Raw genomic sequence first — 13,719 nt, 5'->3', positions numbered from 1 at the left:
AGCTCCAAGTCGCTTTGGATAAGTCTCTAATGAGCTTGCCACATCTTACCACTGGGATTTTTGCCCATTCCACCTTGCAAAACTGCTCCAGCTCCTTCAAGTTGGATGGTTTTCGCTTGTGAACAGCAATCTAAGGCTGGCCATACATGATCCAATTTTCTGTCCAATTTTCTTGAAATTTACCTTCAAGTATGTAGTACGAAGGCCTACCTAATTACATACAAGTGAATGTGTTGTTTAGCTTTGACCTCACATTATGTGGTTTGTGGTAGATCTACCAGAAAATTGTACAACAAAAGTTGAACATGTATGGCCAGCCTAAGTCTGACCACAGATTTTCTATTGGATTGAGGTCTGGGCTTTGACTAGGCCATTCCAACACATGTTTCCCATTAAACCACTCAAGTGTTGCTTTAGCAGTGTGTTTGGGGTCATTGTCCGGCTGGAAGGTAAACCTCTGTCCTAGCCTCAAATCACGCACAGGTTTTGCTCAATATCCCTGTATTTAGCACCATTCATCTTTCCCTCAACTCTGACCAGTTTCCCAGTCCCGGCTGCTGAAAAAAATCCCCACGGCATGATGCTGCCACCACCATGTTTCACTGTGGGGATGGTGTTCTTTGGGTGATGTGATGTGTTGGGTTTGCGACAGACATAGAGTTTTCTTTGATGGCAGAAAAGTTCAATTTTAGTCTCCTCAGACCAGAGCACCTTCCTCCATACATTTAGGGAGTCTCTCACATGCCTTTTCGCAAACTCAAACATGCCGTTTTTTTATTTTTTACTGAAAGTTATGGCTTTCTTCTGGCCACTCTGCCATAAAGCCCAACTCTATGGAGCGTACGGCTTATTGTTGTCCTATGTACAGATACTCCAGTCTCTGCTGTGGAACTCTGCAGCTCCTCCAGGGTTACCTTAGGTCTCTGTGCTGACTCTCTGATTAATGCCCTCCTTGCCCGGTCCGTGAGTTTTGGTGGGCGGCCGTCTCTTGGCAGGTTTGCTGTTGCGCCATTTGGTTATGATAGATTTGATGGTGCTCCTGGGGATCACCAAATATTTGGATATTTTTTTTATAACTTAACCCTGACTTGTACTTCTCAACAACATTGTCCCTTACTTGTTTGGAGAGTTCCTTGGTCTTCATGGCAGTGTTAGGTTAGTGGTGCCTCTTGCTTAGGTGTTGCAGCCTCTGGGGCCTTTCAAAATGGGTGTGTGTATATGTAATGACAGATCATGTGGCACTTAGATTGCACACAGGTGGACATCATTTCACAAATTATGTGACTTTTGAAGGTAATGAGTTGCACCAGAGCTTTTTATGGGCTTCATAACAAAGGGGGTGAATACATACGCACATGCCAATTTTCTGTCATCTATTTCTAAAAAAATGTTTTATGTCTATATTTTTCACTTCACCACTTAACAAAACATTGAACTTAAGGCTGTAATGTAACAAAATGGGGGTGAATACTTTTGCAAGGCACTGTATCTAGATTTGACAGGTACCCGCTCCCATTTCTGCTCAGCCGCCTAGGCAGCTCGAGCGTAAGCTCTCTGCTCCCCCTTCCTTCCTGCAATCTTCTGGGACACGTCACAGGTCCCAGAAGATTGTCCTGCCATTCCCAACGCTCAGCACGACTTGTACATGCGCAGTGCGCACCCGGCTGTGAAGCCGCAAGCTGTCACAGCCGGGTGCCCACACTAGAGATGCCGGTGCCGCTGAGAGGAGAGGGAGAGGATCGAGGTTTCTGGCGGCCGCATCGCTGGACTGTGGGACAGGCGAGTGTGTGTTTATTAAAAGTCAGCCGCTACACTTTTTGTAGCTGCTGACTTTTAATAAACACAAAAATTAGTGGAACCCCGCTTTAATACAAACAATGGACTGACTCTTGGGAGGAGTTTTACAATAATTAAATGTCCTGATGGGTGGATGTCAATCTGGAGAGGTGGGTGTTTCTAGTTAGGTTGTGTTTGCATTCAGACTTCTCTAGGTAACACCCACATGTGAGATGCTGAGCCTTCATGATTGAATGCACTATAATACAGTGAATAAAATGGATGGGCCAGGTACAGTCAGGCTAGGAACGAAGGAGCTGGATTCTGCAGCAGAGTAAGAAAATAAGGAGAGGAGCCTGTGCAAGACGTTTACAGCTGGGGTTAAACTTCAAAGCCTAACATGAATCAATGTATTTATTTATTTTTTTGATGGCAAGAATTATGACTTCTGTCAGATTTGTATTTCTGTCTGTGACCCCATCAGAGAGAGGCTTTACCTCACTTCCTGTCCCTATTACACCCATACAAGATTGGTGGTGGGGGGGATGGTGATAGTCACCCAGGTAAGAAGTCACCAACAGCAACACAAACATTGTCAGACATTCATACCACTCCCCGCGCTACTGAGTCTTTTTTTATTTTTGTCTATGTAATTATTGGAGAGATTTCCAGTCTCTTCCTGTCATGACAGGATGTGGGGGGACATCTCCCCAATAAGAGCACTGAGCAGAACAGAACCCAACAGATGGTCTATCGTCTTGCAAAATGCAATTTGCATAATGCAAAGATCAGGGCGTTTCTATTGATTTAAAGGGTAACTCCATGTTCATGGGGGAAAAAATAGCAAATAAAGAAAAAATATAGCGTATATTATTATTATTATTATTATTATTATTATTATTATTATTATTATCATTATTATATAGTATTTGTATAGTGCCGACAGTTTACGCAGCGCTTTACAACTTGAGGGTTGACAGTACAAATACAATACACTTTAATACAGTAGGAATCAGAGGACCCTGCTCGTTAGAGCTTCCAATCTAAGAATATATATTTGCGACACAAGCCCTATTGTAACTGAATGTTATTAAAAATGACCTTTCCTTTTCAATTTGCAGCACTGTCATTTTCTGTAAAATGCAATGCAAAATGGCTACCTGGAGGTGTTCTGTACACAGAATTGGCTCACTGATTTTCCCTGCACCAAGACACAAGATTTCTGGCATCCCCTGCAACAAAAATGTCATTTTTGGTGAGATACTCCCAGTAGGAAATCACATCTAAAGGGATGCAGGCCCTGTAGCTGATTAAAATTTATGAAACCACTCCTATTAGATTCACTTTCCACACAAACCCAGACAAACACACAGGGATTTCTTCAGAATAAAAAAAAAAAATAGGAATCTGCAACAAAGTTTGTTAAAATCCTTGTAATACACAGAGATCACCCAGAGGGGAATGTTTTTTTTTCTCAACAAAAGTGGAGTTAGAGCCGGTTCACACAGGCGCGAACCGACTTTGCCGGGCGACCTGTGAATTCACGGTGCGCAGCTCGCACTGCGACCTCGGAGCGGCATGCACGGACTTCATATCATTGAAGTCAATGCAGGTCGCTCCAGGTCGCCCCAAAGAAGCTCCGGACCCTTTTTCTAAGTCGGAGCGACTTGTGTCGCTCCTATTAGAACGGGTCCTGTGCTAATCTACGGCAGGCGACCCGCGGCAACTTGTCAGGTGATCAGGTCGCCTGACAAGTCGCCTCAGTGTGAACCGGCTCTCACTCTTTAAGATTGATAATAAAGTTTAGAATTTTTTTTCACAGTTCTTTGGCTTTTGCCTACACATATGTAACAACATTTCAAGTATAACATCCTGACTTTATGGGGGTTGACTGGAGGGGTTTCCCCCTCAGCAGGCAAAATTTGAACTTGCAGTGAAAAAATGTCATTTTAATTTTGATTGCCTGCTTTGGAGTATTCACTTTGACTATTTTTTCTTCCCTGTCGTCCCTATTGTGTCGCCTCTTTAACTCCGCATCCTTTAAATGAGTAAATGCTCAGCGGTTGATGGTTGCCACGGGTTGCCATAGTAACTGCAGCATCCTGGAAATTTTCTGTTGGATTAACAAGGGCTGACAATATGCTTTCTCAGCTGAGAAGACTTTGAGCAACACAATCATTTTACTTCCTAAGCTAAAATCCCTGTATTAAAAGCAACTGACATTTCTGAAAACTCAAAGCTTATGAAATAGAAATTAAAAGCCATATGTTGGACTTTTAACCTTGCAGTTGACTTGAACTTTAAGCAAAAAAAGAAAATATTTAGTATATCTCTAACACATCTTTTCATGTTTTGTCTTTGAAAAACAACGGTTCAAGTTAGAGCTGCACGGTTCTGGATAAAATGAGAATCACAATCTTTTTTGCTTAGAATAAAGATCACCATTCTCGGCGTAACATCTTTTTACATTATACAAAAAATTGGCCAAATTTACAGTTTCGTTTTTTAAATTTGTTAAAGTGTATTTTTTCCCAAAAAACTGTGCTTGAAAGACTTGTGCGCAAATACAGTGTGAAATAAAAGATTGCAACAATCGCCATTTTATTCTCTAGGGTCTCTGCTAAAAAAAACGTGTATATATAATGTTTGGGGGTTCTAAGTAATTTTTTAGCAAAAAATACTGATTTTAACCGCTTGCCGACCGCCGCAAGTACATATACTGCGGCGGTCAGCCCCGTGCAGACAAAGTGACGTATGGGTACGTCAGTCGCCTGCGAGCCAATAGGGGGCGAGCACGCGCCGCCGGAGACGCGCTCCTGCCCCTGCTCACTCACTGTGATCCCCGCGCACGTGACCGGCGGACCCAATGTCCGCCGGTCACTCGCGATCGTTCGTTACAGAGGGAGAAAGGCAGGCGGCTAATGTAAACAAAGCCGCCTGTCATTCTCCCTTGTGTAACAGCAGAGATCATATGGTCCTGCTATGTAGGATCGTAGATCCCTACTGTTACATGAAAAGCCACATCCCTGCACAGTAAAAAGCACGCCCCTAGGGACACACTTAGCCACTACATCACCAATAAAGTTAACCCCTTCCCTGCCAGTATCATTTTTACAGTAACAGTGCATATGTATAGCACTGATTACTGTAGTAATGTCACTGGTACCCCCCAAAAGTGTCATAAATGTCAGTCAAGGGTTCGATCTGTCCGCCGCAATGTCGCAGTCCCGCAAAAAAATTGCAGATCGCCGCCATTACTCGTTAGAAAAAAAAAACAATAAAAATGACAATAATCCTCAGACCAACACAAAGTATCCCTTCCATCAGGCTCTCTCATAGCTTGCTCAGGACCAGGTTCTTGCTGCGCTGTCGCGGACTACATACACGCTCTGACTCCTAGAGAGAGCTTGATGGAAGGGATATTTTGTGTTGGTCTGAGGATTGGACCCTAAAGCCTAGGCTTGAACCCCTGAAGCAGCTGTGTGGCAAGAGAGTTCTTAGAGGCATTCACTTTGATCCATTAACTTCCATGGATGATTTATTTGCCAGTACGGGGGGATCCATCATATTATAATCCGCATTACCCATCATTGCTCCGGTGAGTGGGGGCACATAATGGGAGCATGGCTTGATCACTTACTGCACATGTATTGGTTCATCACTGAAGTCAAGCAACAGCACTTATATGGACTCTTAATGGAGTGATATATGGACTCTTAATTTGCACACATTTTGTCACTGTATTGCAGGTAGTACTTTGGCACAGTTTTTAATGTTTTATATTTAGGCATCGCATACTAGCACAATATGTGACACCTTCAAACGAAGCCCTCGTTGTCCCCGCTGGAGACCGCATCCATTTTCAGCCATCTTCCTTCCTGGTCTGCGGACTCCGGCTATGCTACAGGCCAGGAGTTGCTGATCACGGCACAGGGCTCTGAAGAAACGGCACGGGCGACCGTTCCTTCAGAGCTCATGCGCCGATGACATCGGCGCACTATACAGTAAATATCTCCTAAACAGTGCAAGTTTAGGAGATATTTACAGTACCTATAGGTAAGTCTTATTATAGGCTTACCTATAGGTACAACTTACAGAGGGGGGTTTACAACCACTTTAACTTGTAAGCAACAAGTGTCAGAAAAAGTCCTTAAAACTTGGTTAAACTGCCCTCACTTACAGATGGAAGTTCATTCCTTTGAACAGCTCTGTAAGATTCGAGAACATGATGTTTTAAAATCGTGAGGGGGGGGGGGGGGTGAATCGAGATCATGATTTTTTTAACGATTATTGGTGCAGCTCTACTGTAAGTACACAGTAAATCTGCCAGAAATCAATGTGAGCTCCCAACTTCCTGTGGTGAGTTGACAACACTGCACATTCTACACTGAAATCCCAAGCAGTGTTATCAGCTCTGTCCAGTTCTCTTGACTGGACTACAGCCCCCATCACCATTACATGTGGAGTGGTGTCCTGTGGTCCAAATGTGCTTGAGATTTCAGTGCAGCAGAGGCAGCGTTGTCAGTTCACTACAGGGAGTAAAGAGTTCACTGAAATTCTAACCGATTCACAAGGTAATTGTCTGTACTTCCAGTATTTTTAAAGAGACAATACTTTAAGAAATGCTAATGCATTGCAGAAATGCAGTCAGTAGTTTATTTTCAGTTTTGCTCAGACATGCATTTCATATCACAACGAAGTCCCCTAGAGAACTGTCAATCTAAGATTTTGTCTGGATTGAGTTTGCTTTAAAGTCCTTGTCGAAGTTCACTTCTTTTAGGTGTAACTGTTCTCTTTATTTTCTCTGCAGGTCACAAAATTTGTGCGTCTTTCAAAAATGGAAGATCCATCTAAGTCCATGAACTGCTGATCATCTTACACAAACTGCCAAAAAACATTCTAAAATTGAAAAGGTGACCTTTTGCTCCCCCCAAATTTCAGAAGTTTACCGTTCCTCTCACATCTAACAACCATGTATGGAAGTTCTCGCTCCGTTGGAAAGCTGGAGTCAAGCAGCCAAAGCCCTGGACGCTCGCCGCGGCTCCCCCGTTCACCACGTCTGGGCCATCGCCGTACTAACAGTACCGGTGGCAGCTCTGGTGGAGTACCTGGTGGAGGCAGTGGTAAAACCTTGTCCATGGAAAATATCCAGTCTCTTAATGCGGCATATGCCACTGCTTCTCCCATGTATCTCAGTGATCATGAAATTGTGGGAGGAGAAACCCCAAAGAGCACCATGACCCTGGGCCGGTCTGGGGGAAGGCTGCCCTATGGGGTAAGGATGACAGCCATGGGAAGCAGCCCAAACATTGCCACCAGTGGAGTATCCAGTGACGCCATTGCATTTGGGGATCACCAGATTCCACCAGTCAGCATGGCATCAACTGTTCCCCATTCTCTGCGCCAGGCCAGGGACAACACCATTATGGACCTTCAGGCCCAACTAAAAGAGGTCCTAAGGGAAAATGATCTTCTCCGAAAGGATGTGGAGGTGAAAGAGAGCAAGCTGAGCTCATCCATGAACAGCATCAAGACTTTTTGGAGTCCAGAGTTAAAAAAAGAGCGGGCGTTGCGGAAGGATGAAGTGTCCAAGATTTCCGTGTGGAAGGAACAGTATCGGGTGGTTCAGGAAGAGAATCAGGTTTGTTTCTCAGTTTTCCAGCTGATTGAAATGTAGGAATCACAATATATTATAAGGGGAGATTGGTGTTGGGAGTTAGTTAATAAAAATCCTTGTTTACCGGTGTTACTGGGGAGGTTACAGTCACAGTGGTGGTAAATGTCACAGGGAGGTGACTACTGTGTTAATGACATCCACTCAGAATGTGATTCAGCTTTCTTGAAAAGTGTATGAGCATGCCCTCCTTTCACTGTAAGGGCTTCTTAACACCATGTTTGTTGAACATATATGGTATGTACCCCTTTTCACATGTGCATAAAAACGCAGCTTAGTGGACAATTGTGAACAAGAAATAATTATTACCTTCTTTACACAGGGGGAGATTTACTAAAACTGGTGCACACAGAATCTGGTGCTGCTGTGTATAGTAACCAATCAGTTTCCAGGTTTTATTGTCAAAGCCTAATTGAACAAGCTGAAGTTAGAAGCTGATTGGTTATTATGTACAGCTAAACCAGATTCTGAGTGCTCCAGTTTTAGTAAAATCTCCCCATAGTGTCCTTCCCATTTATTCTTTTTCTTTTCTATTTTCTTTCTCTCCCTCTCTCTTACAAGCTCTTTTTTTCTCTTCTTTTGTCTTCTCTATTCTCTGTCTCCCCTCTCTCAGTTACTTTATTTTTATTCACTCATTTTGCGTCCCTTTCTCTGTCCACTTGTGTGCTTTCCTTTTGCCCTTTAGGGCTCTGTCACACACATGCGCTTTTGCCGTGCCTTTCCAGAGCAACAAACGTGCATCAAAATAATTCCCCTTTAAAATCCTATGTAACGTTCCGCATCACTGTACTACGCTGAAAAGTCCTGCATTCTGCATCTTAGGTGTGTTTTTTTTCAAAAGCGTACCAAAAATGCACCTTACATTTTAAGCTTGGTTCACATATATGCGAATCGAATACATTTTGAACTACATCCGATTGGCATAACGTGAACTGGATCAACTTGCAATGGAGCCAGTTCACACATATCCGGAGCGGCCAGCTCTTGCTTGCTCGCTCTCTCTCTCGCTCTTTCTCGCTCTTTTTCTCGTGCTCTCTCCCTCTTTCTCGCGCTCTTTCTCACTCTCTCTCTCTCTCTTGCTCTTTCACGCGCTCTCTTTCACGCGCTCTCTCACTCTATCTCTCTTGCTCCCCCCCCCTCTCTGGCTCTTTCTCTCGCTCTGGCTCTTGCTCTTTCTCCCCCTCTCGCTCTTGCTCTTTCTCCCCCTCTCGCTCTTGCTCTTTCTCCCCCTCTCGCTCTTGCTCTTTCTCCCCCTCTCGCTCTTGCTCTTTCTCCCCCTCTCGCTCTTGCTCTTTCTCCCCCTCTCTCTCCCTCTCTCTCCCTCTCTCGCGTTTTCTCGTTCTCTTGCTCTTTCTCCGTCTTCCTCCCTCTCTTGCTCTTTCTCCCTCTCTTGCTCTTTCTCCCTCTCTTGCTCTTTCTCCCTCTCTTGCTCTTTCTCCCTCTCTTGCTCTTTCTCCCTCTCTCTCCCTCTCTTGCTCTTGCTCTTTCTCCGTCTTTCTCCGTCTTCCTCCCTCTCCCTCTCTCTTGCTCTTTCTCCCTCTCTCTTGCTCTTTCTCCCTCTCTCTTGCTCTTTCTCCCTCTCTCTTGCTCTTTCTCCCTCTCTCTTGCTCTTTCTCCCTCTCTCTCGCTCTTTCTCCCTGCTTTCTCTCTGTCTTGCTCTTTCCCCGTCTCTCTCTCTCTCTCTCTCTCTCCTTCTCCTTCTCCTTCTCCTTCTCTCTCCTTCTCCTTCTCCTTCTCTCTCCTTCTCCTTCTCCTTCTCTCTCCTTCTCCTTCTCCTTCTCTCTCCTTCTCCTTCTCCTTCTCCTTCTCCTTCTCTCTCCTTCTCCTTCTCTCTCTCCTTCTCCTTCTCCTTCTCTCTCCTTCTCCTTCTCCTTCTCTCTCCTTCTCTCTCCTTCTCTCTCTCTCTCTCCTTCTCTCTCTCTCTCTCTCTCTCTCTCCCCTCTCTCCTTCTCCTTCTCCTTCTCTCTCTCTCTCTCTCTCTCTCTCTCTCTCTCCTTCTCCTTCTCCTTCTCCTTCTCCTTCTCCTTCTCCTTCTCCTTCTCCTTCTCCTTCTCCTTCTCCTTCTCCTTCTCCTTCTCCTTCTCCTTCTCCTTCTCCTTCTCCTTCTCCTTCTTCTCCTTCTTCTCCTTCTTCTCCTTCTTCTCCTTCTTCTCCTTCTTCTCCTTCTTCTCCTTCTTCTCCTTCTTCTCCTTCTTCTCCTTCTTCTCCTTCTTCTCCTTCTTCTCCTTCTTCTCCTTCTTCTCCTTCTTCTCCTTCTTCTCCTTCTTCTCCTTCTTCTCCTTCTTCTCCTTCTTCTCCTTCTTCTCCTTCTTCTCCTTCTTCTCCTTCTTCTCCTTCTTCTCCTTCTTCTCCTTCTTCTCCTTCTTCTCCTTCTTCTCCTTCTTCTCCTTCTTCTCCTTCTCCTTCTCCTTCTCCTTCTCCTTCTCCTTCTCCTTCTCCTTCTCCTTCTCCTTCTCCTTCTCCTTCTCCTTCTCCTTCTCCTTCTCCTTCTCCTTCTCCTTCTCCTTCTCCTTCTCCTTCTCCTTCTCCTTCTCCTTCTCCTTCTCCTTCTCCTTCTCCTTCTCCTTCTCCTTCTCCTTCTCCTTCTCCTTCTCCTTCTCCTTCTCCTTCTCCTTCTCCTTCTCCTTCTCCTTCTCCTTCTCCTTCTCCTTCTCCTTCTCCTTCTCCTTCTCCTTCTCCTTCTCCTTCTCCTTCTCCTTCTCCTTCTCCTTCTCCTTCTCCTTCTCCTTCTCCTTCTCCTTCTCCTTCTCCTTCTCCTTCTCCTTCTCCTTCTCCTTCTCCTTCTCCTTCTCCTTCTCCTTCTCTCTCTCTCTCTCTCTCTCTCTCTCTCTCTCTCTCTCTCTCTCTCTCTCTCTCTCTCTCTCTCTCTCTCTCTCTCTCTCTCTCTCTCTCTCTCTCTCTCTCTCTCTCTCTCTCTCTCTCTCTCTCTCTCTCTCTCTCTCTCTCTCTCTCTCTCTCTCTCTCTCTCTCTCTCCTTCTCTCTCTCTCTCTCCTTCTCTCTCTCTCCTTCTCTCTCTCTCCTTCTCTCTCCTTCTCTCTCTCTCTCTCTCCTTCTCTCTCTCTCTCTCTCTCTCTCTCTCTCTCTCCTTCTCTCTCTCTCTCTCTCTCCTTCTCTCTCCTTCTCTCTCTCTCTCTCTCCTTCTCTCTCTCTCTCTCTCCTTCTCTCTCTCTCTCTCTCCTTCTCTCTCTCTCTCTCTCCTTCTCTCTCTCTCCTCACAGTCTCTTTTCTTTTGATGTCTGTTTCATTTCTAACTCTCCTAAGCCTCATATATTTTATTTCTCTTTATATCCCTGCCCCTGCTTGCTGCCTTGTCTCTTTTCTCTCCTCCCCTACATTTATTTTTCTGTAATGCCACCACTCCTACTTCAGAGGTTGCATATGCTATATTCCCCAGTTTTAATTTTTTTCTTGGAAGCATTTCTGGATTCTTTTGGACTGATCAATGTTTTGGCTGCTCTAGGAAATGGTCTCATGGCCGATGTGTAATCTCTCGGTAACCTGACACATTCTGCATGCTGCTGGGAGCATTATAAGACAAATACCTTAAGGTTGATTTCCAACTTTATTTTCATATTAAAAAGTTTGTTGGAGCCATTGCTACATTATCATGTGCGTCCACTGGCCGTGCTGTATAAACTGTATGTAGCCTTTTATACAATACAGAACTGTGATCTGGGTGTGAGCTAAAACGTTCCTGTCTCACACCTGGAACAAAATAGCGTCGGGCTGAGCAGCACTCTCTATTCTATCAAAGAAGTTGAAAGAGGTGGTCTGATGGCATCACATTCTGTGACTGAGCCAATCAGAGAAAGCTTGTATTCATTGATAGAATACGAAGCTGCCTATGAATGGTAGAGTGCCGCTCGGCCCAATGCTATTTTGTTCTGGGTGTGAGACAGGAAGGTCTTGTCTCAAACCCAGAATACAGTGCCATATAGTGTATGTAGCTAAGGCTACATACAGTTTTTATACAGCATGCCCAATAAGCGCACATGGTAATGTAGCAAATAGTTTGTTTCGGTCAGCTTGGCCCGAATAAACTACATAAAGTGAAAGTAAATACACCTCTCTTTTTACAGTTTTCTGATTGTGAATAGATGTCTAGTTGTCACAATGCTGTCCCAACACGAAAAACTCCATTCAGTTTGAAAGAAAATACTGGAGAAATATTTTTTTTTTAATATAGCTTTGTGTTTTACGTCTGAGAAGTGATTTTCACTTTAATGTTTATTAGAAATATTTGAAAATAATACTTCATATGTACCACTTGATGCCTGTTGGGGCAAGTTTCAAGCAAAAATAATATTTCTCCAGGTTCTTTTATCAGGTGCTGCTCTGAAATACACCTGAAGAGCAGAAAGTTTTGATTATATACACACTGTAAAAGGAGTCGCACATAAAGGAAACTTTCTCTCATTTCCTAGCAGAGTTAAAGTGAATCTGTCACTTTGTCCATTTGGGATAGTGACAGGTTCTCTCAATAGACCTTCCCCACTGACTACAACAACCCCACTATTAATCTGCAGGAGCCCTAAGTTTAATTCCTATGTAAACTCAGTGTCAGAGCTTGCATATGGCATTGACCCTCTACTCCCAATTGGCGATTGGCTGCTTAAGCCCAAGAATTACATCCCCGGAGGAAGGGATTAGGTCTGATGCTGGGTCTTTATATTACCCCAGCATGCTTTGCAAATTGGATGTTATGGGTGCAATTGGGTAATAATATTTGTAACTGTTCAGATAGAATATACCTTCTTCAAATTATTCCTATCAGTTGATAAACCTAAATATATGTAAAATAAGGCTCACAAAAAAAAAAAAAAAAAAATAACACAACTTTAAAGGAGTACATGTTGTTCTGTTTGTGCTTACAAATATTGTGCATAGTGTTGCTTATTTAAATACGTTTAGTTCCATTAGAATCTCAGTAAGGCCCCATTCACACGGTCCGCATTCCGTTGCGGACCGTGCTCTGCTCAGCGGGGATCGATCCGCCGATCCCCGCTGAGCCGGCGGATGACAGCTTCGTCTCCACACTGTGTGCGGAGAGGGAGGTGTCAGAGCCCCACTGCTCTCTATGGGGAATCGGATGAGAGCTGACCGCCTGTCCGCTCTCATCTAATCCCATCCGATCTGATCCCAAGGACGGATGGAAAATAGGGTTTCCATCCATCTGGATTTCACGGACAGGATCGGATGCGGATGGTAGCGGGTGTCACTGCTGACATCCGCAGCTCCATAGGGCTGAATGGGGCATCCAATCAGATCCGCCTAAAAAACTGACAGGCGGATCTGATCGGAACGCCCGTGTGAAAGAGCCCTAACTGTTTTGTGTCTTAATCGACCAATACAGTGTGGTAACGTTAAAGTGCTTGCAAACCCATACATGTACTCAGTGAAGTGACTGGCCTCAGGTGATACTCAGAGATGGAACAAAGCCGCCTACATAAGTTGTACCTGTCTATCTGCAGCCCTTTCTTCTCTGCATCTGTTTAAAGTGATACATTTTAACGCTTTTGTAAGAGTTCAGAAATAAGGGAGGCGGAGAGCTGAAGTTACTCTGCAGAGCTCAGTCAGGAAAGCTCTGACAGCTGATTGGAGGGAATGGACACCCCCCCCCCCTTCCTTCCAAACAACACACAGGAACAGAGCTCAGGCTGTCAGCTGGAGGTCCTCCCCTGTCACCATTTTTTTTCTTGGTGTCAGGAAAACTTGAGTAATTCATACTGATAGCAGAGGAACGAAGCTGCAGCCAAAGTGACACTTAGAGCTCTTAATTGAGACAAGTACACACTATAGAGGGATATGCTTTGTTCATATTTCATTTCTGAGGTCTACAAGCACTTTAAGCTAAGAGCAAATTTTACAGCGTATTTGGGCGCAGACTGCTGAGTGGTAGGCAGGAGATGGATCGGTGCGCATGTAGGCCAGGAGGTGACCTCAGTTTGAGTAGTAAGTACATAATTTACAGGATTCTGAGGAACATATTATTTATTAACGAGGAGGTCACTTCAGGATACTTGGGCTGTCACTAGATTGTAGAATGGTCTTGGTAAGTTTGTAGCTTGCAAAATATGCCTTAGACTTAAGGAATATTCTGTCATCTGTGTCAGTTAGTAAAATAATACAGGAAACCACTGAATTTGAACCATCATTTTCCAATGCAGATTTGAAAATGAAATAGAGAAATTGGATAATATAAGCTATTTAGGTCGTTTATCTTTAGAAACTTCGATAGTGCATTGTTGTTTTGGAAGGGCACATTTTA

General features: G+C 44.3%; 1 protein-coding gene across 13 annotated transcripts in view; it reads left to right on the top strand.

Moving 5' to 3' along the window:
* Positions 1–13,719, top strand: part of ERC1 (ELKS/RAB6-interacting/CAST family member 1) — a 468,899-nt gene that overhangs the window by 62,058 nt on the left and 393,122 nt on the right. For all 13 annotated transcript variants that reach the window (XM_082255729.1, XM_082255727.1, XM_082255726.1 and 10 more), the window contains exon 2: positions 6,587–7,417. In XM_082255729.1, coding sequence (XP_082111855.1) covers positions 6,749–7,417 — 669 coding nt within the window. In that variant the 5' untranslated portion in view covers positions 6,587–6,748. The remainder of the gene's footprint in view (positions 1–6,586; positions 7,418–13,719) is intronic.

This window comes from Pelophylax lessonae (assembly GCF_965119305.1).
Source record: "Pelophylax lessonae genome assembly, chromosome: 4".
NCBI classification, from domain to species: Eukaryota; Metazoa; Chordata; class Amphibia; order Anura; family Ranidae; genus Pelophylax; species Pelophylax lessonae.
The sequence above is the reverse complement of the archived record's forward strand: the minus strand, read 5'-3'. Positions and strand labels throughout refer to the sequence as shown.